Source organism: Chlamydomonas reinhardtii, chromosome 3 (assembly GCF_000002595.2).
Source record: "Chlamydomonas reinhardtii strain CC-503 cw92 mt+ chromosome 3, whole genome shotgun sequence".
Classification (NCBI taxonomy): domain Eukaryota; kingdom Viridiplantae; phylum Chlorophyta; class Chlorophyceae; order Chlamydomonadales; family Chlamydomonadaceae; genus Chlamydomonas; species Chlamydomonas reinhardtii.
Genome location: NC_057006.1, coordinates 2982 through 26186, shown reverse-complemented (window position 1 = coordinate 26186; position 23205 = coordinate 2982). Strand labels below are relative to the sequence as shown.

Genomic DNA, 23205 nt, shown 5'->3' with positions numbered 1-23205 from the left:
GCCGTGCCCTGCGCGCACTCCCTGGGCCCGCCACGCCCCGTTGCTGCATCCCACTCCTGCCCCCAGCCCTCCAGGAGCCTCTGGGTACATGCATAGCAGTCGTCGGCATCACACCTGGGCAAATCAGCCCGCATACGGACCCCCACTAGGCGGCGCCCAGCCCAGGGGTGCGTGCAAGGCTACACACTGTGCCCAAAGCTGGCAGGGGCTGCCATGGCTCCTTTCGAAGGCCGACACGGCGTGGATGACCGACATAGCGCCTGTGCAATGCGGTGCAGGCGGCTCTGGGCAGCCCGACACGCACCAATGCGCTCAGCGCACCGCCCACCGCCGCCGTCGGTGCCCACGCAGCGCATCGCCAGTCACGGCCCGGGCATGGGAGGCGGCTGGAGGGGTGCTGCCCCACTTCCAATCATAGCCAGAGATGGGCAGGCCACGTGGGGGTGCGCCAGGGGGCGGGGCGGATAATAAGGCGTGTGCGGAGGCATGCAGGCTTCGTGTGCGTGGGTGGGGGCCCTGAGGCCGTGAGGCTTCGGCGGAGGGGAATGGGCCGCTTGCATGCCTTGGAGCCTGGGCGCTGTACCTGCCCGGCTCGCACAGGTAAGCCCCGTCAGCTGGCATGCTATAACGGCTGTCGGGACTCCAGAACTGAACACGGCCGGGCCACACGGTGGCCGGGCGTCCGGCCACCCCACACGCCGAGGAGCACACGGACGGGCCTGGCGCCCGCGCGCGCGGCGGGCGTACAAATGCCCATGCCTGCTTGTTCCATACGTGTGCCCGTTCAGGCATGCTAGGAGCTCGCTGGCCGGTCACGGGGCGCCTCGTTGGCGCGTGGGTGGGCATGCGGACATGTTTGCCGGGTCCGCAATTCGTTAGGATTCGGGCTACCCCCACTTCAAGGTAGCCCGCTTGCGGTCATTTGGGCCCAACTATATGATAATAGGCAAATAAAGGAACCGACGCCAGGAAAGTGGCGACTTTCGGCCAGACCCTCAGCGACTTGCGACAGGGCCGGCCGCGCGAGAAAGCCAAAAACAACTCCTGAAGCATGACCGAATACAGCTCGCGCGGTGCTTCGTATGCCCCAGTCGTATATGTGTTTATTTGATTTCTCGCCGCGTTCACCAGCACCACCACAAAGGTGTGCCAGGTCGGACCGTGCCACGGTACCCTGGCCGTGCCCTGCGCGCACTCCCTGCGCCCGCCACGCCCCGTTGCTGCATCCCACTCCTGCCCCCAGCCCTCCAGGAGCCTCTGGGTACATGCATAGCAGTCGTCGGCATCACACCTGGGCAAATCAGCCCGCATACGGACCCCCACTAGGCGGCGCCCAGCCCAGGGGTGCGTGCAAGGCTACACACTGTGCCCAAAGCTGGCAGGGGCTGCCGTGGCTCCTTTCGAAGGCCGACACGGCGTGGATGACCGACATAGCGCCTGTGCAATGCGGTGCAGGCGGCTCTGGGCAGCCCGACACGCACCAATGCGCTCAGCGCACCGCCCACCGCCGCCGTCGGTGCCCACGCAGCGCATCGCCAGTCACGGCCCGGGCATGGGAGGCGGCTGGAGGGGTGCTGCCCCACTTCCAATCATAGCCAGAGATGGGCAGGCCACGTGGGGGTGCGCCAGGGGGCGGGGCGGATAATAAGGCGTGTGCGGAGGCATGCAGGCTTCGTGTGCGTGGGTGGGGGCCCTGAGGCCGTGAGGCTTCGGCGGAGGGGAATGGGCCGCTTGCATGCCTTGGAGCCTGGGCGCTGTACCTGCCCGGCTCGCACAGGTAAGCCCCGTCAGCTGGCATGCTATAACGGCTGTCGGGACTCCAGAACTGAACACGGCCGGGCCACACGGTGGCCGGGCGTCCGGCCACCCCACACGCCGAGGAGCACACGGACGGGCCTGGCGCCCGCGCGCGCGGCGGGCGTACAAATGCCCATGCCTGCTTGTTCCATACGTGTGCCCGTTCAGGCATGCTAGGAGCTCGCTGGCCGGTCACGGGGCGCCTCGTTGGCGCGTGGGTGGGCATGCGGACATGTTTGCCGGGTCCGCAATTCGTTAGGATTCGGGCTACCCCCACTTCAAGGTAGCCCGCTTGCGGTCATTTGGGCCCAAATATATGATAATAGGCAAATAAAGGAACCGACGCCAGGAAAGTGGCGACTTTCGGCCAGACCCTCAGCGACTTGCGACAGGGCCGGCCGCGCGAGAAAGCCAAAAACAACTCCTGAAGCATGACCGAATACAGCTCGCGCGGTGCTTCGTATGCCCCAGTCGTATATGTGTTTATTTGATTTCTCGCCGCGTTCACCAGCACCACCACAAAGGTGTGCCAGGTCAGACCGTGCCACGGTACCCTGGCCGTGCCCTGCGCGCACTCCCTGGGCCCGCCACGCCCCGTTGCTGCATCCCACTCCTGCCCCCAGCCCTCCAGGAGCCTCTGAGTACATGCATAGCAGTCGTCGGCATCACACCTGGGCAAATCAGCCCGCATACGGACCCCCACTAGGCGGCGCCCAGCCCAGGGGTGCGTGCAAGGCTACACACTGTGCCCAAAGCTGGCAGGGGCTGCCGTGGCTCCTTTCAAAGGCCGACACGGCGTGGATGACCGACATAGCGCCTGTGCAATGCGGTGCAGGCGGCTCTGGGCAGCCCGACACGCACCAATGCGCTCAGCGCACCGCCCACCGCCGCCGTCGGTGCCCACGCAGCGCATCGCCAGTCACGGCCCGGGCATGGGAGGTGGCTGGAGGGGTGCTGCCCCGCTTCCAATCATAGCCAGAGATGGGCAGGCCACGTGGGGGTGCGCCAGGGGGCGGGGCGGATAATAAGGCGTGTGCGGAGGCATGCAGGCTTCGTGTGCGTGGGTGGGGGCCCTGAGGCCGTGAGGCTTCGGCGGAGGGGAATGGGCCGCTTGCATGCCTTGGAGCCTGGGCGCTGTACTTGCCCGGCTCGCACAGGTAAGCCCCGTCAGCTGGCATGTTATAACGGCTGTCGGGACTCCAGAACTGAACACGGCCGGGCCACACGGTGGCCGGGCGTCCGGCCACCCCACACGCCGAGGAGCACACGGACGGGCCTGGCGCCCGCGCGGCGGGCGTACAAATGCCCATGCCTGCTTGTTCCATACGTGTGCCCGTTCAGGCATGCTAGGAGCTCGCTGGCCGGTCACGGGGCGCCTCGTTGGCGCGTGGGTGGGCATGCGGACATGTTTGCCGGGTCCGCAATTCGTTAGGATTCGGGCTACCCCCACTTCAAGGTAGCCCGCTTGCGGTCATTTGGGCCCAACTATATGATAATAGGCAAATAAAGGAACCGACGCCAGGAAAGTGGCGACTTTCGGCCAGACCCTCAGCGACTTGCGACAGGGCCAGCCGCGCGAGAAAGCCAAAAACAACTCCTGAAGCATGACCGAATACAGCTCGCGCGGTGCTTCGTATGCCCCAGTCGTATATGTGTTTATTTGATTTCTCGCCGCGTTCACCAGCACCACCACAAAGGTGTGCCAGGTCGGACCGTGCCACGGTACCCTGGCCGTGCCCTGCGCGCACTCCCTGCGCCCGCCACGCCCCGTTGCTGCATCCCACTCCTGCCCCCAGCCCTCCAGGAGCCTCTGGGTACATGCATAGCAGTCGTCGGCATCACACCTGGGCAAATCAGCCCGCATACGGACCCCCACTAGGCGGCGCCCAGCCCAGGGGTGCGTGCAAGGCTACACACTGTGCCCAAAGCTGGCAGGGGCTGCCGTGGCTCCTTTCGAAGGCCGACACGGCGTGGATGACCGACATAGCGCCTGTGCAATGCGGTGCAGGCGGCTCTGGGCAGCCCGACACGCACCAATGCGCTCAGCGCACCGCCCACCGCCGCCGTCGGTGCCCACGCAGCACATCGCCAGTCACGGCCCGGGCATGGGAGGCGGCTGGAGGGGTGCTGCCCCGCTTCCGATCATAGCCAGAGATGGGCAGGCCACGTTAGGGTGCGCCAGGGGGCGGGGCGGATAATAAGGCGTGTGCGGAGGCATGCAGGCTTCGTGTGCGTGGGTGGGGGCCCTGAGGCCGTGAGGCTTCGGCGGAGGGGAATGGGCCGCTTGCATGCCTTGGAGCCTGGGCGCTGTACCTGCCCGGCTCGCACAGGTAAGCCCCGTCAGCTGGCATGCTATAACGGCTGTCGGGACTCCAGAACTGAACACGGCCGGGCCACACGGTGGCCGGGCGTCCGGCCACCCCACACGCTGCCGAGGAGCACACGGACGGGCCTGGCGCCCGCGCGGCGGGCGTACAAATGCCCATGCCTGCTTGTTCCATACGTGTGCCCGTTCAGGCATGCTAGGAGCTCGCTGGCCGGTCACGGGGCGCCTCGTTGGCGCGTGGGTGGGCATGCGGACATGTTTGCCGGGTCCGCAATTCGTTAGGATTCGGGCTACCCCCACTTCAAGGTAGCCCGCTTGCGGTCATTTGGGCCCAACTATATGATAATAGGCAAATAAAGGAACCGACGCCAGGAAAGTGGCGACTTTCGGCCAGACCCTCAGCGACTTGCGACAGGGCCGGCCGCGCGAGAAAGCCAAAAACAACTCCTGAAGCATGACCGAATACAGCTCGCGCGGTGCTTCGTATGCCCCAGTCGTATATGTGTTTATTTGATTTCTCGCCGCGTTCACCAGCACCACCACAAAGGTGTGCCAGGTCAGACCGTGCCACGGTACCCTGGCCGTGCCCTGCGCGCACTCCCTGGGCCCGCCACGCCCCGTTGCTGCATCCCACTCCTGCCCCCAGCCCTCCAGGAGCCTCTGGGTACATGCATAGCAGTCGTCGGCATCACACCTGGGCAAATCAGCCCGCATACGGACCCCCACTAGGCGGCGCCCAGCCCAGGGGTGCGTGCAAGGCTACACACTGTGCCCAAAGCTGGCAGGGGCTGCCGTGGCTCCTTTCGAAGGCCGACACGGCGTGGATGACCGACATAGCGCCTGTGCAATGCGGTGCAGGCGGCTCTGGGCAGCCCTGAGCCGCCGACACGCACCAATGCGCTCGGCGCACCGCCCACCGCCGCCGTCGGTGCCCACGCAGCGCATCGCCAGTCACGGCCGGGGCGTCTAGCTTGAGCACTGGCGGGGCTCCCCGTCCTTCGGGTTCTCTGATTTTAATGCAGGCCCGCTTACGTTGCTGTGTGCCCGGCTGGCGTGTTTGTGCAGGTGTCTGGTTTTCGCCATCGTGGTGGGCATCCTCAGGTTCTGCCGCCGTGGCGGCGGCGGCGGTGGTGGCAGCGGTGGTGGCGGCCGCAGCAGTTTCTCCGGCATTGGCGGTCGGTTCGGCGGTGGGGGCGCGCTGGCGGAGGAAGCGGTTGAATGTGCCCCAGTCGACGGCGGCAGGTGCGGAGTCGGTCGTGTGGAGACCGGTGAAGGTGTGCCCGTCCGGGAGAGTGCGTTGGACAGCGGTAAGGGGAGTGGTGCTGTTGTGGGTTTTGGCTCGGGCTCGGGTTTCAGTGTGGAGTGCGAGAGTAAGGCGGTTGAGGGCTATCCTGTGCCGCCTATGGGCCCGCGGCCACTTGTTTTTTACAGTGTTGGCGTCTATGACGCAGGTGCGGTCCGGGATGAGGAGCTCACGGAAGTCGCTGGTGAGTTCAAGGAGGGGTTGAATCAATCGGAAGGGTAGGGCCTGTTCCGCGTCGGCGCCTGGCGGCGCGGTGCGTGTAAGGAGGGCCGACAGACCGTGGAGCGTGGTGTGGTATGTGCTGCCCTGTTGGGTCAGCTCCAGCCCCGCATCTTTGATCAGCGAGAGTTGCCGTAGGTTGGTGTAGAAGCGGCACTGCGTGTGGAGTTGATCTGCGGGCACTCTCTGTGCCACACTGTGTTGCAGGTGGAGCATGGCGCGGGTGACGGCACCCAGCCAGCCCCCATCGTTTAAGGCCTGGACGAGGGCCTTGCCTGCGCGGCGGACATATAGCTCGCGGATGCTACCTACCCCCAGGCCAAGGGTGTTGGTGGGCTGGAGGATGGCGCGGGTGGGGAAGCCACGTTTCAGGTCGTAGCACATTTTTGCAGTGCTTGCAATGAGCGCATCGAGGCTGGCCACGTCGTGTGTGCTGTACGGCATGAATGGTAGGCTGTAGGCCACTGCTGGGTGGATGGTGTATTGTATCATCCGGAGTTTCTGGTCTGGTGTGGCGAGTGAAGTGGCGATGCGTTGCCCTCGCTTCTTGATTTTTTCCCGGATGTACACTCAAGTCTAGGGTAGGGGTGATATGGATGCCAAGGTATTTGTAGGATTCATGTGGGGGCTTGTATGGGATAGCGGTGCCATCTATGCGGATTTGGCCTTCAAGCATTCTGGTGAGCGCTGCCTGGTGGGGTTTGCTGCGGGGGCCACCGAGGGTGGGATCGGCGCAGACGCGGCCGTGGAGTATGCCTTGCAGTTGGCATTTGGAGACGTTGACTTTGAGGCCGCCCCATGCTGCATATTTCTCAATCTTTTCAACTTGGATTCGTAGGCAGCGCTCGTATCTTCCTTCGTTCGGAACGAAATTTGCCCAAAAAGGCCTCTGGCGGACGAAATGTTTTTGATCTTGACTTGGAATTTTGGCCAAAACGCATGGGGTCTTTCGGCAAGCAGACGAAGACATTTTTGGGATTTCGGCCACTGTTGTTGCGGGGGCATGTGGATCTAAGGGCCTCTTTGTTGTTGTTGTTGTTGCCCCCGCTCTTATATGCCCTGTTAGATTTTTTGGGTTACTTTCGGATGGCGCCGCCGCCGCGCGCCTGGTCGCGCGCCTGGCCAGGCTGCCCGAAAGCCAGCACGCTCTTCTAGGCCCTGGCGCTGCCCCGCGCGCGCGCCGCGCGCCCCAGCGCGAGAGCCCGCCCAACCGCCGCGATCCAGCCGCTGGCTCCCCGGATCCGGGCGCCGGCTGCGCGCAGCGCCAGCTCGCGCGGCGCGCGCCCATCCCGCGCCTGCCGGGCCGCGGGAGCCGCGCGCTGCCGCCCCCTACAAATGGGTGCTACCGGCGGCCACCACTGCGCGCCAAGCTAGCTGCCAGGCCAGGGTTTGTGCCAGCCGCCCCCATAATGAGCGCTAGTGCTTATCGCTGGTGGTGGCATCAGCTGTGACGTGTCCAAACATGTTGGCTAGTGTATCATTACATGTTTATACATTTTATACATTGCTTATATACTTGCTGCACCATTACTAGCCGCGCGCCATTGCAAAACCAGCCAGAAACCGCTCGAGGCAGCGGTCGCCTTGCCCCGCCTGCTGCCCAGCCGCGCCATGCTGCCGCGACTGATCCAGTTGGGCTGCGCCTGCAGCATCGCAACCAAATTGCGCATGCAGTGCGAGTGGCAGGTGCGCGCGAATGAAAACCCACATGTGCCCAACTGCCGCCGCATCGGCCCACTTCAGTTCCAGAAACGCCCACCAACTGCTGCATGCAGCGTGAGTGTGTTGCAGTTACCCCGCCGGCGCCGGGTCAGATGCGATGCACTGCGCTTGTGTTTGTTTTGTTATTCTTGGTGTTGGACTGCAAGTGAACAGCGGCAGACATGCGCCAGTGAAAGGCCACACATGTGTGCAACTGCTGCCGGTCAACTAACTGCCCAACCGCCAAGTTGCGTGCAGTTACTTGGCCAGCTCCTATGCACTGTTCTTATGTCGATGCTTAAATTGTATGATCATGAAAACCATTGCAATAATATGCAGCTGCCTCGTGCACCATGCGCGCTGTCATGTGCAAGTGTGGTTGTGCAGTCGGCTCACCGGCCGAGCAAAACCAGCAGTTACACGCCCTCCCACTATCTAACACGGGTGCTCACTTTATGCACAAGCCAGCGCGAATGTATGATGCTATCATTTGTGAACAGGTGCCCCTGCTTAGTGCGCCTGGCTCCAGTGCAACCCCTCGCAGCGCAACAGAGGCACAACCCAGCCAGCTGCATCCAAGCAAGCAATATGCGCTCCACGCATGCTGTAACTGTGCCACACAGCACGTGCGGGTGGAGTCCAGTTCATGTCCGTGCAACAATTGTTTGCAACCATCCCGCCAGCAATGCAGTTCCAGCCTGCGTCCTCGCCTTCCTCCCACCCAAACGTTCCGCATGGTCCGCCGGTTCCGCATGGTCCGCCGGTGCATGTATTAGGCTCCCCTCTCACCCATACCCTAGCCACCATTTCACCTCGGGGGGTCCGACAGGGGGGCGCCGCCCCCCTGTCAAAGAGAAGCGACGGGCCGCGAGGAGGGCGGGTAATAATCCCTACCCGCCACCCCCACCCCTATCATCTTCACAGATCCTTTGCGCTGCATACCAGGTAGGGGGGTCGACAGGGGGGCGCCGCCCCCCTGTCCATTTCCGGGGGGCAGGGGGGCTGGCCCCCCTGCGGGAACGAAATGAGATGCTTCCTTAGTTGCTCCCTTCTCCTCCTTCTCCCCCGCCCCTCATCCCACCGCCTCCCCTTGGGGGCGCGCGGGGGCATGTGGATCTAAGGGCCTCTTTGTTGTTGTTGTTGTTGTTGCCCCCGCTCTTATATGCCCTGTTAGATTTTTTGGGTTACTTTCGGATGGCGCCGCCGCCGCGCGCCTGGTCGCGCGCCTGGCCAGGCCGCCTGGAAGCCAGCACGCTCTTCTAGGCCCTGGCGCTGCCCCGCGCGCGCGCCGCGCGCCCCAGCGCGAGAGCCCGCCCAACCGCCGCGATCCAGCCGCCGGCTCCCTGGATCCGGGCGCCGGCTCCGCGCGGCGCCAGCTAGCACGGCGCGCGCCCATCCCGCGCCCGCCGGGCCGCGGGAGCCGCGCGCTGCCGCCCCCTACAAATGGGCGCCGCCGGGGGCCGCCGCCGCGCGCCGGGCTGGCGGCTTGGCCGGGCTCTGTGCCGGCCGCCCCCATGATGAGCGCTAGTGCTTGTCGCTGGTGGTGGCATCAGCTGTGAAGTGTCAGAACGTGTATCATTACATGTTTATACATTTTATACATTGCTTATAATACTTGCTACACCATTACTAGCCGCGCGCCGTTGCAAAACCGGCCGGAAACCGCTCGGGGCAGCAGTCGCCTTGCCCCGCCTGCTGCCCAGCCGCGCGAGGCTGCCGCGACCGATCCAGCTGGGCTGCGCCTGCAGCATCGCAACCAAATTGCGCATGCAGCGCGGGTGGCAGGCGCGCGCGAATGAAAACCCACATGTGCCCAACTGCCGCCGCATCGGCCCACTTTAGTTCCACAAACGCCCACCGACTGCTGCATGCAGCATGAGTGTGTTGCAGCTACCTCGCCAGCGCCGGGTCCGATGCGATGCACTGCGCTTGTGTTTGTTTTGTTATTCTTGGTGTTGGACTGCAAGTGAACAGCGGCAGACATGCGCCAGTGAAAGGCCACACATGTGTGCAACTGCTGCCGGTCAACTGACTGCCCAGCCGCCAAGTTGGGTGCAGTTCCTCGGCCAGCTCCTATGCACTGTTCTTATGTCGATGCTTAAATTGTATGATCATGAAAACCATTGCAATGATATGCAGCTGCCTCGTGCACCATGCGCGCTGTCATGTGCAAGTGTAGTTGTGCAGTTGGCTCAACAGCCGAGCAAAACCAGCAGTTCCACGCCCTCCCACTATCTAACACGGGTGCTCACTCTATGCACAAGCCAGCGCGAATGCATGATGCTATCATTTGTGAACAGGTGCCCCTGCTTAGTGCGCCTGGCTCCAGTGCAACCCCTCGCAGCGCAACATAGGCACAACCCAGCTGCATCCAAGCAAGCAATATGCGCTCCACGCATGCTGTAACTGTGCCACACAGCACGTGCGGGTGGAGTCCAGTTCATGTCCGTGCAACAATTGTTTGCAACCATCCCGCCAGCAATGCAGTTCCAGCCTGCGTCCTCGCCTTCCTCTCATCCAAACGTTCCGCATGCCGATGCATGTATTAGGCCCCCCTCTCACCCATACCCTAGCCACCATTTCACCTCGGGGGGTCCGACAGGGGGGCGCCACTGTCAAAGAGAAGCGACGGGCCGCGAGGGGGGCGGGTAATAATCCCTACCTGCCACACCCATCCCCATCATCATCACAGATCCTTTGCGCTGCATACCAGGGGGGTCGACAGGGGGGCGCCGCCCCCCTGTCCATTTCCGGGGGGTGCAGGGGGGCTGGCCCCCCTGCGGGAAAGAAATGAGATGCTTCCTTAGTTGCTCCCTTCTCCTCCTTCTCCCCCGCCCCTCATCCCACCGCCTCCCCTTGGGGGCGCGCGGGGGCATGTGGATCTAAGGGCCTCTTTGTTGTTGTTGTTGTTGTTGTTATTTTGGACCAAGGACAGGGCCACTTTTGGCCAAGGACAGGGGGGTTCCAGCAGGTTCCAGCGGCTACTCCACGGCCGAAACCTGCGTGGCATATGGTAAGAAGGCTCAAGGGCTGTATCTATGGGTGTTGACGGCGGGAGAGTGAGGTTGGGTCGGCGGGAAGCAGGGGAGGAGTGGGCGTGTCGTGTCGGTGTCGACATCGTGCGGGTCGGGGGCGGAGCCCCCGGAAAAAGTTTGGGGGTGAACGAAGCGGCGGCAGCCTGTTTCGTCAACTGAACGAAGCCATTTTAAGGAATTCGGCCACTGACGCCGCCCCTGCCTTCGTAAGATAGGAGCGCTGTTCGTAGGTTAGAGATTTGGGTTGTGGCTGTGACCAGGTCGTCGGCGAAGGCGCCTGAGCTGAGGTTGTGTTTATCGTTTTCGGCTTTGGTGAGGCATCCGTATTGGTATCTGCGCCCGCCAACATGGAGCCACCGGAGCAACGCTTCGATAAAAATGATGAACAGTAGCGGTGACAGGACATCGCCCTGTACCGTGCCGCGTTGGATAGGGATGGGGGGTGTGGTGCCGTGTACAGTGCGCACGCTGGTGGCTGCCTTGCCTATCTATCGTGTTGAATGCGGAGGTGAAGTCTATATACAGTAGGAGGAGGTCGCGTTCGGTGGTGGCGGCGTCTTCTATTGCGTGGGGCAGGTTATGGATCCGCCGTTCGGTATTTCGGCCTCTGAGAAAGCCTTCTTGCGACTCCGTGAAGATGTGGGCTTGTTCGCTAAACAGGGCGGCGTTTACGGTGATGAGGAAGGTATACAGCTTGTAGAGGGTGTTCGCCAGCGCGACGGGCCGCTTGTTCTGTATCAGCAGGGGGTCTCCTTTTTTGGGCAGGAGGACAGTGTCAGACTGTGTCCAGTGTGTAGGGATGTGCGCTTTCACCCACATGAGGGTCATGAGTTGGTGTATGGCTGTTTGTAGGCTGAGGGGTATTGTCTGGAGTATTCCGTTCGTTGGGTATTCCGTCGGGTCCCGGGGCCTTGCTTGCGGCAAGACAGGTGGTTGATGCAACCAAAGAACGTGGTGCTGTCAGCAATGCCTGGCAGTAGGGTGGCGGGCGCGTCGGTTGGCTTAGATAGGGCCGGCATGCGGTCGGGTGCGTCGGGCCGGCGCCAGGGGTACTGTTTCTCGCTGTCGGGTATGTTGTATTGTCGTGTGCGGGGGGCGTTGATGGGTAGGGGTTGGGCGGTGAAGTGCTGGTGGATGCTGTTCAGGATTTTTTCGGGCTTGGTGTGGACTTCTTTGGTGGTGGGGTCAGTGAGGGCGGGCGTTCCACGTGGCTGGTCCGTCTCATCGAAGATCTTTTGGTGTGCGCGCTTTGGCTGTGTTGCAACCAGTCGTCGGAAGGCGCGGGCTGCGCGTTTGGTATTGAGTTTTCTTGCTTCCTTTTTTGCGGCACGGAGGAGGGTGCGTGCGTTGAGTAGTTGACTCCTGATGGCGGTGGGTGTGTCCGCTTCTGCGGGGGTCGGGGCAGGTGTGCGACTGGTGGTGTTGGGCGGGGGCGTGGGGGTGGGGTGAGGCGAGGTGGTGGGTGGGGTGGCGCCCGCTGCGTTTGTGACGGTAAGGGCGGCCGTGAGTCGTTCTTTGAGCGTGCGGGTGGCAGTCAGGAGGCGCGTCACGGTTTTGGACGTGTGGTGTCGTGGGCTTGTAGTGCTGGCACGCGGCGGTTTCTTGTCGCAGTAGGTTTTGAGAACGCCCAGGCACGTTTGGAGGATGAATTCGAGTGTGTTGCTGATGGACGTGGTGTCGGCAGCACTAACTTCGGGAAGGGCACGGAACTCCGCAGGGCTTGGGGTGTTCCGTTCAGCTTGGGCGGGGGTGAGGCCAGCAGGGTATAGCTTATTGGTGATGGCGAGGTGTGCGGGGTGTAGCGTGTTCAGTAGGTCGGCGATCTCTTGTCCAATTGTTTCCTCCATCTTGATGCGCGCTTTCTCGCGTTGGTCTTTGGTTGGTGGATGGTAGTTTACCCATGCGTCAGGGTTGGAAGGGGGCGGCAGGTGCCGTGGGGAAGGGGGTAGAGGCGGAGGGCAGCGAGGGGGACGCTGGAAAGGAGGGCACGGTGGTCGAGGGCATCACCGCATTCATGCACCGTTTCCAGTCCACCTCGTGTTGTAGTGATGATGGCGTGTGTGTGGTGGCTTACTAGTAGGTTGTCAATGCGCTCATGTGCGGTGCCGTGGCTTGGTCTTGTAGGTATGTGTGGGGCCGGGGGTGTTCGTGTGTGGGCGGTGTGAGTGGGTGCAGGCCCGCAGAGGCGGTGAAGGCAATGTGGGCGCGGTCCGAAGCGTTCAGCTGGCCCGTGCTGCGGTCGGAGGGGAACAGCACTGCGTTCCAGTCACCTCCCATAAGGAGATGCTCTTTAGCGGCTGTCGTTTTGGCGGCTTGGTCGGTGCAGTATTTGTAGATTGCAGCGCGGGTGGTGTCGTCGCTGGGGGCGTATATGCCGATGGCGTGTACTGGCGTGCTCTGGGGTGGTGCAATGCGTATGTGGCAGACGTGGCCTGCCAAGCGTGCGTCTGTGTTGTGTGCATTCATGTTCGTGGTGCCAGACGGGTGGCCAAAGCGGTGGGTGACACCGACCATGACGCCAGCATGTGGGCGGGTTCCCTCTCGTGGGCTGTAGGGTGCGTTGCTGGTGTAGGTTTGGTAGTGCGAGGAGAGGCCCTTGTTCGCGCTGCCCATGCTGTAGTGGAGGCGGGTGGGAATTTTGGTTTCTGTGAGGAAGAGCATGTCCAGGGTGTGTGTGGTGACCGTGTGGAGGATGCTTTCATGGGGGCTCAACAGTTCCCTGGTGTTTAGGGTGAGGACAGAGATACGCCCGTCAGGGAGTGGGGAGGGGCTGGTCTGGGCTTGGCCGGTTACGGGTTCATTGGGTGTGTTTTGGAGTGTGGCTGCGTGTTTCCTCTTGTGCGCCATTGCTATGGTGATCTGTTGGGGCTTCTTGGCTGGCGGTGGTGCACTGGAGGCGCATGTGCTGAGCTTGCGTAGTTTTGGCAGGGGGTTGGGTGTACGCCTGGCGGGGCGTTTTGTGGGGCCCGCTGGTTTGGGCATGGCGAGTATGGTTGTGTTGGTCTGTGTGGCGGGACCAAGGTTAGCATTGGTAGGTGGGCCGGGGGGTGGTGTGGTAGCGGGGGCAGCATTGGGGGCAGCGGCGGGGGTAGTGGAGGGGTTATGTGGAAGGGCTGCGGGCAAAGGGTGGGTTCTAGTTGCAGTGGGTTGCCCAACGGTGTGGCCATCTGGGTCGTGTTTGCGTTTGGTGCCTGCCTGTGGGCGGGTGCTGGTGGTGGTGCGAACAGGGGTGAGGCGGATGCCCTCGTGTGAGAGGGTGATGCGGGTGGTGGGGGGCTTGATTGTCGGGATATCCCGGATGTTGAAGTCGGTGGATATTTCGGGGTGTCGTTGGTAGGTGAGGGTTAGGGCGAGGCCGCGTCCTAGGTCCGTCCACCGGTAGTATTCAGGTTGCACCATGTCGGCGTTCGTGAGGGGAATTGCGCGTGGTTTGTTTGAGTCGTGCAACCACCAACGGCTGTTTGCGTGTTTCACGGTTCGGGCGTGGCCGCCGTGGATAAGGATAAAGCCGATGTGGCGGGATTCAGAGGGGATGGCGTTGAGTGCTTCGTGTTGGGTTAGGCCGCCGGGGAAGGAGCATGCCGTTAGCTGTACGTGGGGGACAGCTGGCAGGGGGGAGCAGGTGGTGACTTTGAGACAGTGGTTAAGAAGGCCGTAGTCTATACTGTTGGCGATTAGGTATGTTGCCCATGTAGGCACCGAGGCCGGGGAATCATGGTGAAGGAGCTGACACACCCGGGAGTGTATAGTGGGGGGTGTGAAGAGGCGTTTCTAAAGGAGGTTGTTGCTTGCATGGACAAGACAGGAGCGATTGCCTCGTTGTCTGTCGTGTTGGTGCATTGCTCTGACAACGCGGGTGGCTGATTTGAGGCGTGTGCTCTTGCTGCCGGCGTGTCTGCTCTGTGTGTCGAGCGGCCGTGTGGGCAGTGGCTGGCTGGTGTATCTGGTGCAGGCGGGTTCATCAACGGTCACGTTTAAGGCATGATTGAGGTAGCAGTTGATTGCTTGCCATTGTTGGTGGGGTGCACCAAAAGTGCCCTGCCATCCCAGTGCCCGGACCAGGTGCGTCCATTTTCTGTCTACACTACAAGAGCACAGTCCAGTACGTCAGTAGGGCTAGTGTTGCAGCTATGAGGAGGGTCATTATTACAAGACACAGTGTAGTAGTGCTGACCACAACATGAGGCTGATGAGCGCCTGAGGCTGGGGGTCCAATTTCTCAGAACGAGACACCCTGCGCGCACGAAAAACACGCAGCTATTCCTAGCAGCACCCTGTTTCAGTGGGCCAGCCCCCTTGCGCTTGAAGCCTACATACTGTGGGACTCGCTGGCGGTGACCGGCCGCGAACCCAGTGCTCGTATCTTCCATCTACACTGTAGAAATCTGCCCAAAATCCGCCGAAGGCGGAGAAAAATTTTTGGGTTTGGGTGCCACGCATCTACGCAGTGTAGACGGTTTTGGCCGGTTTTGGCGCAAAAATGGGGGAAGCGTAGACCTTTTGGGGGGCTTGGGGCTTAAGTGTAGATGCCGCGGTCAGGGTCATCTACGCATGTGTAGATGCCAGGTGCCTGAGGGCATCTACAAGATACGAGCACTGCGCGGCGAACCTGGCCGCTAACTTGACAGCGAGGCTTGCGCATTGTCCCCGGGGGTGTGCTGACGAGTTTCCGGAAAATTTCTCGATCCCAGTGGAGCTGGTGGCAAGCTGAAATGCTGTTGCGCAATCATCGCGCTCCGGGTCGCCTGGCCAGGTCACACGCCACAGACAACACACAATGCCGTGCGGGCGGAGTGCTAGAAAATTCGGAAAGGCGTGCACCTGCAGGGCACATCGAAGTCCACGCACCGTGAGCCGCACGCACTGCGAGGAAGGGTCTCAGTAACGCGAGCAGGGTGAAAAAACAAGGCCGGGCGGCATGTGCATAGAACAGCGGAGGCAGATTGCAGGCGGCAGCAATGCCCATGCAGCGGTGTGTGTGCGGGGCACAAGCATGGTGTGCAGTGACAACAGCACGCCGGAGGGGCGGAGGAGCAGCTGATGCTAGTGCTTTTGCGATGTGTTGGTGTGGGGTGTGGCCGGCACGTATACTCTGTTGTGTGTGCGCCTGCAGTACTTCCCGTGCTCGCGGTGGTTGGGCTTGGGTGACGGGTTTCCGTGTTTCTCCTTTCTTTCCTTTTTCTGCCGGCTCTGTTTCCTGCGTCTGTTTCTTGCGCTGTTCTGTGAGTTGGATGGCTGCTTCGCTTGTATTTGGAGCCCCGGTCTGCCCTTGGTCTGCCCCGGAGGGGTGCCCTTTGGATTTGGTGGCTGGTGCCGCAGTGGTCCCTGGCCTTCTGCTTGCTCGTGCTGCGATTGGAGTGTCGGTGAGGCGCTGTGTGTTTCCCCTTCCTTCTCACAACTACCTCAGGAAAACAAACTAGAAGATGTAAGCCCTGGGCACGGACACAAACCCTCCCCTGACACAAACCGTGTACCGGTTGGGGGCGGAGGCCCCAACAAATTTGTGGGGGTTTATAAGATGCGGCGGCAGCAAACTCCTGCAAACTAACACAGCTCTTACCCAGAACACTGTCACTGGCGCCGGCCATCGTAAAATAAGGTCAAAGGGCGGGTCCATCCGGCGGCACGGCCAGGGTAAGCACATGCGCGTAGACAGGACTCACTCATTACATTTTAGGCAAATAAAGATATTGGGATAGTACTACTCCGACCCACGCAGCGAGAAAGCAAAACTTCTAGAAGATGCAAGCCCTGCTTCACCATACAAATGGTGCTGAAAAACACCTGGTACGCACGCACCGAGCACAATCTTAGATGAAGTGGATCACACCGTCTGCCTTTCCTTTTTGGAGAGTGCGAGGTGGGTTGCTGCCGCTATTTCTGTAACCGAGCCCGGAACACTGCTGATGCGGCAAATGGGAGTGGGAAGCTAGTGAGTACCGGTAGTGAGGATGGGTTTAGGGGTGTGCCTACAGTGCAGTGGTGTATAAGGACCGGCCTATGCCATAGAAGCTGAGCAAGGTGCTTACGCTGCAGAGGGAATACAGTTCATAAGCAGCTGCCCACCCCCCCCTCGCTTCAGCCTCGGGCACTCAGCCTCACGTCGTGACCAGCACTACACAAGCCACCGCACTAAGCCCTACCAACTGGAGCTGCACCGCTGACCACCCACGAGCTGCCGCAAAGGACCCAAACAAGCGCCCACACTCCCACTGCCTAAGAGCCGAAGTCTCACTCACTCCCTCTCGCAACCGCACACATGTAAACACACTGGTACACTGCCGCTATGTTTCAGCGGTTGGGGGTCTGAGCACGTGCCTCATAAAGTTTCCTCCTACTCTTCCCACTGCACCCTGATGCGGCCCCCTTGCACCGCCAGCAGGGGATGTGCCGGCCCAACCTCGCGCCATCCCTTCCTCGGCACCCCTAGCCCCGCGAAGTCGTACAGCCTCCTCCAAAACCCTGTCACCGCTTCAGCCTTGGCGATCTCTAGTGGTGCAGGGGGGTCCTCGTGCTGCTGCGTTCCCTCCGCTGCCTCTTGTTCCGCCACAACCACGCACGCCCAGCAGCAGCACTGCCTAAATGCGTGCAGGTGTCTCCCTCTCCAAGGCCTCTCACCAGCTAAGCCGTGGCAACTTGCACACACACAAACACAGTACGAATCGTAGTTAACTGAACATGCACGACCCACTACGCCCCCACCAACCTCTTTCACGTGATCCCCTGCAACCTCTTCCACTTAGAATACTTTGTCCTGCCGGCACCGCCAGGCTTGAAGGCACCGACAGGGATATCCGGGAACTGCGGCCGCAGGTGTTTTTTGGCCGCGGTCCAGTCCACCGTGCTGGAGGGGTGGGCCTTGACCCACTCGTGCAGCTTGGGCCATTTGCTTGTTTTAAGATTTGCATCAGAAAAGTTTTTAACTAGAGGTAATCAACAGTGTTAAGTAGCGCGAGCGAGCATGAAACGGTGCATGTCAGTGCTGGACACCATGTGCCGGCAGGGCAACCAGCCGCAGCTCTTGCAGGGCCACTCTCTGCACAGCACAGGCCACCCCTCCCGCACGAGCGGCGGGTTTGGGTGAAGCGGCGGCTGCAGCTGGTGGCGCCAGCGGGCCACACAGCGGGGCCCCGCCCCCGCTACCAGTTCTGGTAACGGGGGGAAGCAACCGTGCTGCAACCCAGCTCTGGTCACAGTACGCGGTACATGTAACGAGGAGCAGGGAGTCCTGGGCATGGGGGCGACGTATTTCCATGATCGTCGGTGCCTGGTCTGGGTGCAATCTTGTTTATCAGGACGTAAATACATTAGCCCTTGCTTGGACTTTTTCATGTCCCCTCCCGCCCTCCCTCCGTCCCTCCCTCCCTCCGTCCCTCCCTCACCCGTCCCTCCGTCCCTCCGTCCCTTCGTCCCTCCGCCCTGCCAGCCCTCCATCCCACCGTCCCTCCGTCCCTCCGTCCTTCCGTCCCTCCGTCCCTCTGTCCCTCCGTCCCTCCGTCCCTCCGTCCCTCCGTCCCTCCGTCCCTCCGTCCCTCTGTACCTCCGTCCCCCGTCCCTCCGTCCCTCCGTCCCTCCGTCCCTCCGTCCCTCCGTCCCTCCGTCCCTCCGTCCCTCCGTCCCTCCGTCCCTCCGTCCCTCCGTCCCTCCGTCCCTCCGTCCCTCCGTCCCTCCGTCCCTCCGTCCCTCCGTCCCTCCGTCCCTCCGTCCCTCCGTCCCTCCGTCCCTCCGTCCCTCCGTCCCTCCGTCCCTCCCTCCCGCCCGCCCGCCCTCGCACCCTCCCGCCCTCCCGCCCTCCTGCCCTGTCACCCGCCCGCCTGCCCGTACTCTGCGTGGCAATGCGCTTCCTGCACTTCAATAATGTGTGTCCCTCATAACTGACACTCCCGTCTGCTTCCCACATCAGCCTTGTGGTTGTGTGTGTGTGTGTGTGGGGGGGGGGACATGGCACACACATGAAGTGATACTGTATGGCCGGATTCACACCGGACCCTGTCCATATGCATACACTAAATTAAATAAATATATGTATTGTATCGGGTTAGGTTGTAAGATGTCCACTTTGCCAGCTAGCAGTGAAGGTGTTCTCCCCGGGGAGTTCCCCGGGGTCCGGGGAGTGCTAGCTGGGATTGTTCCCCCAGGCAGTAAGGATATGGGGGAACCCCGCATACCAGTGGACGACCCCACATGTATTATCAAGGTCAGAAAAACCGCCAGGCCCTCTTAGATGACCTGGCCGCCCGCCTAGCCGGCACCCCGCTGCCCATTGGCCAGGCACACCCAATGATCACCCCATCGCGGCTCAGCAGCAGGAGGCCATGCTGGCTTCGACACACAGGGCAAACGGCCCTTATGAAGCCATGTGAAGGTAGATGTTACGCCCTGCAATCCAGACCACGACAGCACACCGCCAGGCTATTACACCGTTAAGACCAGGAAGTTCAACCCCCCATCCCGCCCCTAAGTAAGTTGATCGTATTGTAGTAGCGTCAGTGAAGCGATCTCGTAAAGCTCTTAACAAAATAATTCAAACCTCCCTGCCCGCGCTGCTTGCCCTGCTACTCCACGATGCCTCAAACCCATCCCATAAGTATTATCACTTGCGACTAACGTCTCTACCTGTGCTCCACTCGTCTTAGCTTGGTTTGATTTAGTTTGGGCTAGTATTTGCGACCCCCCCCTGCTTCCCTCCCTCCCCTCCGCACGCAAGGGGGCCGGCCGGGCGATGCACCCCTAGCGGTGCTACTGCGGGCGGCTGACCAAGCACAGATGCTGGACATGTTTCGGCACCGCCACCCTACAGCCCGGCACTACTCGCACTTATACCGCACACCAGTAAAGGGCGGGTCCCGGCTAGGCCGGATCTACGTGTCGGCAGCAGCAGCAGCAGCAGCCGTCTGCCATGCAGACATAGCCCTGGTGTCCAGCTCCGACCACCGGCCAGCCTTTATCGACCTGCTCCCGGCACCCAGCCCCGGCCCTGGGAAGGGCCGGGCCCGACGCCGCATGTGGCTTTTCTTCCACCAGCACCCCGACCTTTTGGCAGCAGCTGGGAGGGCTGGCTGGAAGCGGAAGCCGGGACCGCACCAACTGAGGACGACCAGCGGCAAGCCCTACTCACGTGGTGGCCGCTGTTCAAAATGCGGCTGTCGGTGAAGGTCGTACAGCTGAACCGAGTACGGTAGCCCAGATCTGGCGGCTCGAACATGGGCAGCGGACACGGACAGCGCAGGCCGCCGTAGCAGCAGCAGAGGCCGCACACCACAGCAATCCCACGGAGGCGACCCGGATGGCCCTGGTGGATGCAGCTAGTGAGGTACAGGCGGCGACGAGGGCTGATGCCGCACACCCCGCACACAAGGCGCGTGTAGCCTGGTTACACAGCGGTGGACGGCCTTGCCGAGTCCTGACCCGGGTGCTGGCGCATGACCGTCCCAGCGGGAGTAATGCTGGCCCGCCTGCGCTCCGGACCGCCCATGGTGCGCTAGTTGTAGACCCGATCCAGAAAGCCCAGCGCCTTGCGGACTTCTTTGCTGGAATCAGCGCCCAGCCGCCCACGACAGTAGCCACCCGCGCAGCTGTGCTACAGGCAGTCCGGGACCATGGGGGTCAGCTGACCACCGAGGATGACACCACAGTGGGTGGCCTCACCGTCACATGTGAGGATGTGCAGAAGGCGCTCAAGCAGACTCAGCCAGGCAAGTCGCCCGGGTGGGACGGCATCCCGGCGGACCTGCATAAGGCCTATCAGACACCATGCACACCTTCCAGCACGCCTCAGGGCAACGGCTCAACCTATCAAAGGTGCAGCTGCTGCGCATTGGGGGCGGGACCCCGGCCGGAGCAGAGACTGCAGGTGGCAACCGCCGCCGGCAGCAGGGGGGGCAGGAGTGCATCTGTGGACTGGCGGTGGTCACCACAGCCACAGCCCTGAACCTGCCTATTTCCAATACGTCAGAGCAGCTTCAGCTGGACTGGGCAACCAAAGCAGTGGACGCTCAACGGCGTATGCAGGTTCTCGCCCACCTGCCACTGTCTGCCTTCGGGAGGGCGGCAGGGGTATCCGGCTATGCCCTTTCCATGCTCACGTGGCATGCAGGGCACGCTGGCATGCTCGGTGACACAATTGACCAGCTAGAAGGCCTTGCTGCGCGAGCAGTGGGCGGTTTCGGAATGCTGCCGCTCCGAGCACACCTACGGGGCCGTGGGGCCTTGTGGGCGGCCTGACTTGTCCAGGCAGAAGCTGCCGCGCCCACGGAGCAACACCACCCCTTGTGCCGCGTTGTGGCCCTCAGCCTACAACGGCACCATCCCTCGCTGCGCCCATGGACCATGCTCACAGCCCGCCCTGACGTCCGACCCATGGGATGCCAGCTGCCGGGCGACTTGCAGTGCATCTATGAAGCTTTGGGCACCATTGTGGGGCAATCCGCTCCTGCCTGAGGGTGACGTCACCCGACGGCCTGGCCTTGAGGCGCACCATACATGCCTCGCAGCGTGTCGCCACCTGCGCACCGTAGGTGACCTGGTGCAAGCACTGACAGCAGCGGCAGCATGGCGCGCAACACGGCCAGTGGGAGCGACTGGGGGTGTGGCATGGGAGGAATGGGTGCGGCAGCACCTTGACCCGGTGTCGTGTGATGTCGTGTCTGTGGTTCGCCGCTGCTGCATACCCCCCCCCCCCACGGGGGTGGCTCTGCTGTGTATGCTGTGCTGAGCGGTAGGTTGTTGCCGGTGCCTGTCGGGTGACTCAGTGCGTGTGACTCAGCGTGTCAAACCCGGTCCTGCATGGGAGCCGCCACAGGCCCAGCGGGGGTATGCCGGGCCAGCGAGTCCCTGACTCGCTGGTTGTGTTGCCAACAGCGCAAGCTAGCAGACTGTGTATCAGACTGTGTCAACCAACCCATCGCGAGCATTAGCCTTGTCCGTTCCTTCGCTTCCCAAACGTAAGCATCCCACTACGTTAGACTGCGTCAGCCTGCCTCGCGCCAGCAGCAGCAGCCAGCCTCCGTGGTTGAATCGCTCATTATTGGTTGTCCCCGCGTCAGCGTCCAGACTTGATCACCCTGGTACGCGGCGGGCATCGGGACATTGGTGGCCATACGGGGTCCCTACACTCTAGGACCATATCCGGTACATGTTGTACACATAAGTTCGGCTGTGGCGCATGTCACCAGAGACGCAGCTACACGAGCAGCCGGCGCTCGAGGGCCTGAAATAGCCTTGCAGCGTACATACCAGAGACCTGGCTGGCAGCAGCACGTGCAGTACAGGAACAGCTCCAGGCTGGGTTGGGCCCCGTCCCGCCCTCGGAGTCGGCAGTGGTTTGGCTGATCATGCCTTGCCTTGGCTGGAGGATACCTGGCATGCAGCAACCCCTGGCGCTGGAGAAGCTGTCTGTACGTGTTGCTACCGTCATGCAGCTGGGAGACGTCGGGGTAGCCCGCAGTCAACTGCACACGGCATATGCAGCTGAGGCGCGCGAGAAACCACCAGCAGCCCCCCCCCCACAACGTTGGATTCCCCCCTTCGACCGGCTCTGGCGGATACACTGGGAGAATGCCCACAAGGAAACAGCTTGGCGGGTGTCAATCGACGGCATTGGCATTGCCGGTAACACGCATCTCACACATGCACCTGGTCCGGTGCCGTGTGGATGCGGTGTGACGCCAACCCACAGCCCCAGGCTACACACGTTTTGGCAGTGCGCAGTAGCTCAGGCGGTTGTGCAGCAGCTCGCAGCGCAGCTTGCGGCCCCGCCCACCAGGAAGCAGGTGTGGTTGTTTGAGGCCCCGACTGGCATGCAACAAGCAGTGTGGGATGTAGTGGCTATGGTGGCGTTAGCGGCCATGGAGAGGGGGTGGTGCGTGCTGTACACCGCAAGGCGCCGTGGCCTAGCCAACGCTGCCACAGCACCACTGCCGCAATAACCTCTAGAGGGCCAGTTGCCGGAGCAGCAGCAGACGCAGCAACAGCTGCAGCAACAGGCTCAAACACAGACGGACACTCAACAAAAGATTGACACAACAGTGATCGACTTGTGGGGTCGCTTAAAATCCTACGCAGCACTGGGAGTGCCGCGGAAGGGCTGGGATCAAGTGGGCGCGCAGCATCCCTTCTTGAGAGTAGTAAACAGTCAGCTGCGCTGTCACACAGGTATGAACGCGGAACAACCCGCTCAGGCCATCACGGACAGTGACAAGGACTAAGCACGGTTCGACAAGTGCAAGAGGGTGGGCTAGAGAGGGTCAGGCTTTCTGTTTATGTTTGTGGTTGGGCTGGGGGGCTTCACCAGGGCCAGCGATGCAGAGTGTGGTTTCCGCCAGAGAGCGGCCCCTGCTGGTCCTTTTTGAGGGGGCTTGGTTAGCTTGCTTTATGCGCCCTAAGTGCCTTGCTTTCCCTCTGTTGTGGCCAGGGGTGTTGTTTGGTGGGCTTTTGTGGCGGGGTGTCCTTGTGTGTGTTTCTGGCCTTGACAGGCGGTGTTCTTCCTGGCGTGTGTTTTGGTCTGGTGTGTACGTGTGGTGTGGTGTGAAGGAGGCAGTTGTGTCTGCCCCTCTGAGGCTCCACCCTAGCCTGCTGGCTGCTAGGTGCTTTCTTTTGGTGGAGAAGGCGTGACGCTTGTGTCTCCGTGTCTCTTTTGTCTTGACCAGGACTGGGGCCTTATCCCCTGCTGTGTCGGGCGTGCCTAGGGGTGAGCGTGTGGAACACGCTCACCTAACACTAGGGCTTGTCAGCCCTAGTCATCAGTGGCTTCGCCACTACCAAGTGTAATTATTATTCTCCTCCCTCCCCTCCCTCCCCTCCCTCCCCTCCCTCCCCTCCCTCCC

General features: G+C 61.9%; 2 protein-coding genes across 2 annotated transcripts; both read left to right on the top strand.

The window, feature by feature from the left end:
- Window positions 1–4471: 4471 nt before the first annotated feature.
- On the top strand, window positions 4472–6667 carry CHLRE_03g143707v5 (uncharacterized protein). The gene is made up of 3 exons (XM_043060349.1): window positions 4472–4670; window positions 5189–5397; window positions 5575–6667. The coding sequence occupies exons 1-3, from the start codon at window positions 4624–4626 to the stop codon at window positions 5646–5648; spliced, it is 330 nt and encodes a 109-aa protein (XP_042925478.1). The 5' UTR covers window positions 4472–4623; the 3' UTR covers window positions 5649–6667.
- Window positions 6668–12231: 5564 nt separating this feature from the next.
- Window positions 12232–15067, top strand: CHLRE_03g143687v5 (uncharacterized protein). Its single transcript, XM_043060348.1, has one exon. The coding sequence runs from the start codon at window positions 12282–12284 to the stop codon at window positions 12456–12458; it is 177 nt and encodes a 58-aa protein (XP_042925477.1). The 5' UTR covers window positions 12232–12281; the 3' UTR covers window positions 12459–15067.
- The last annotated feature ends 8138 nt before the right edge of the window (window positions 15068–23205 follow it).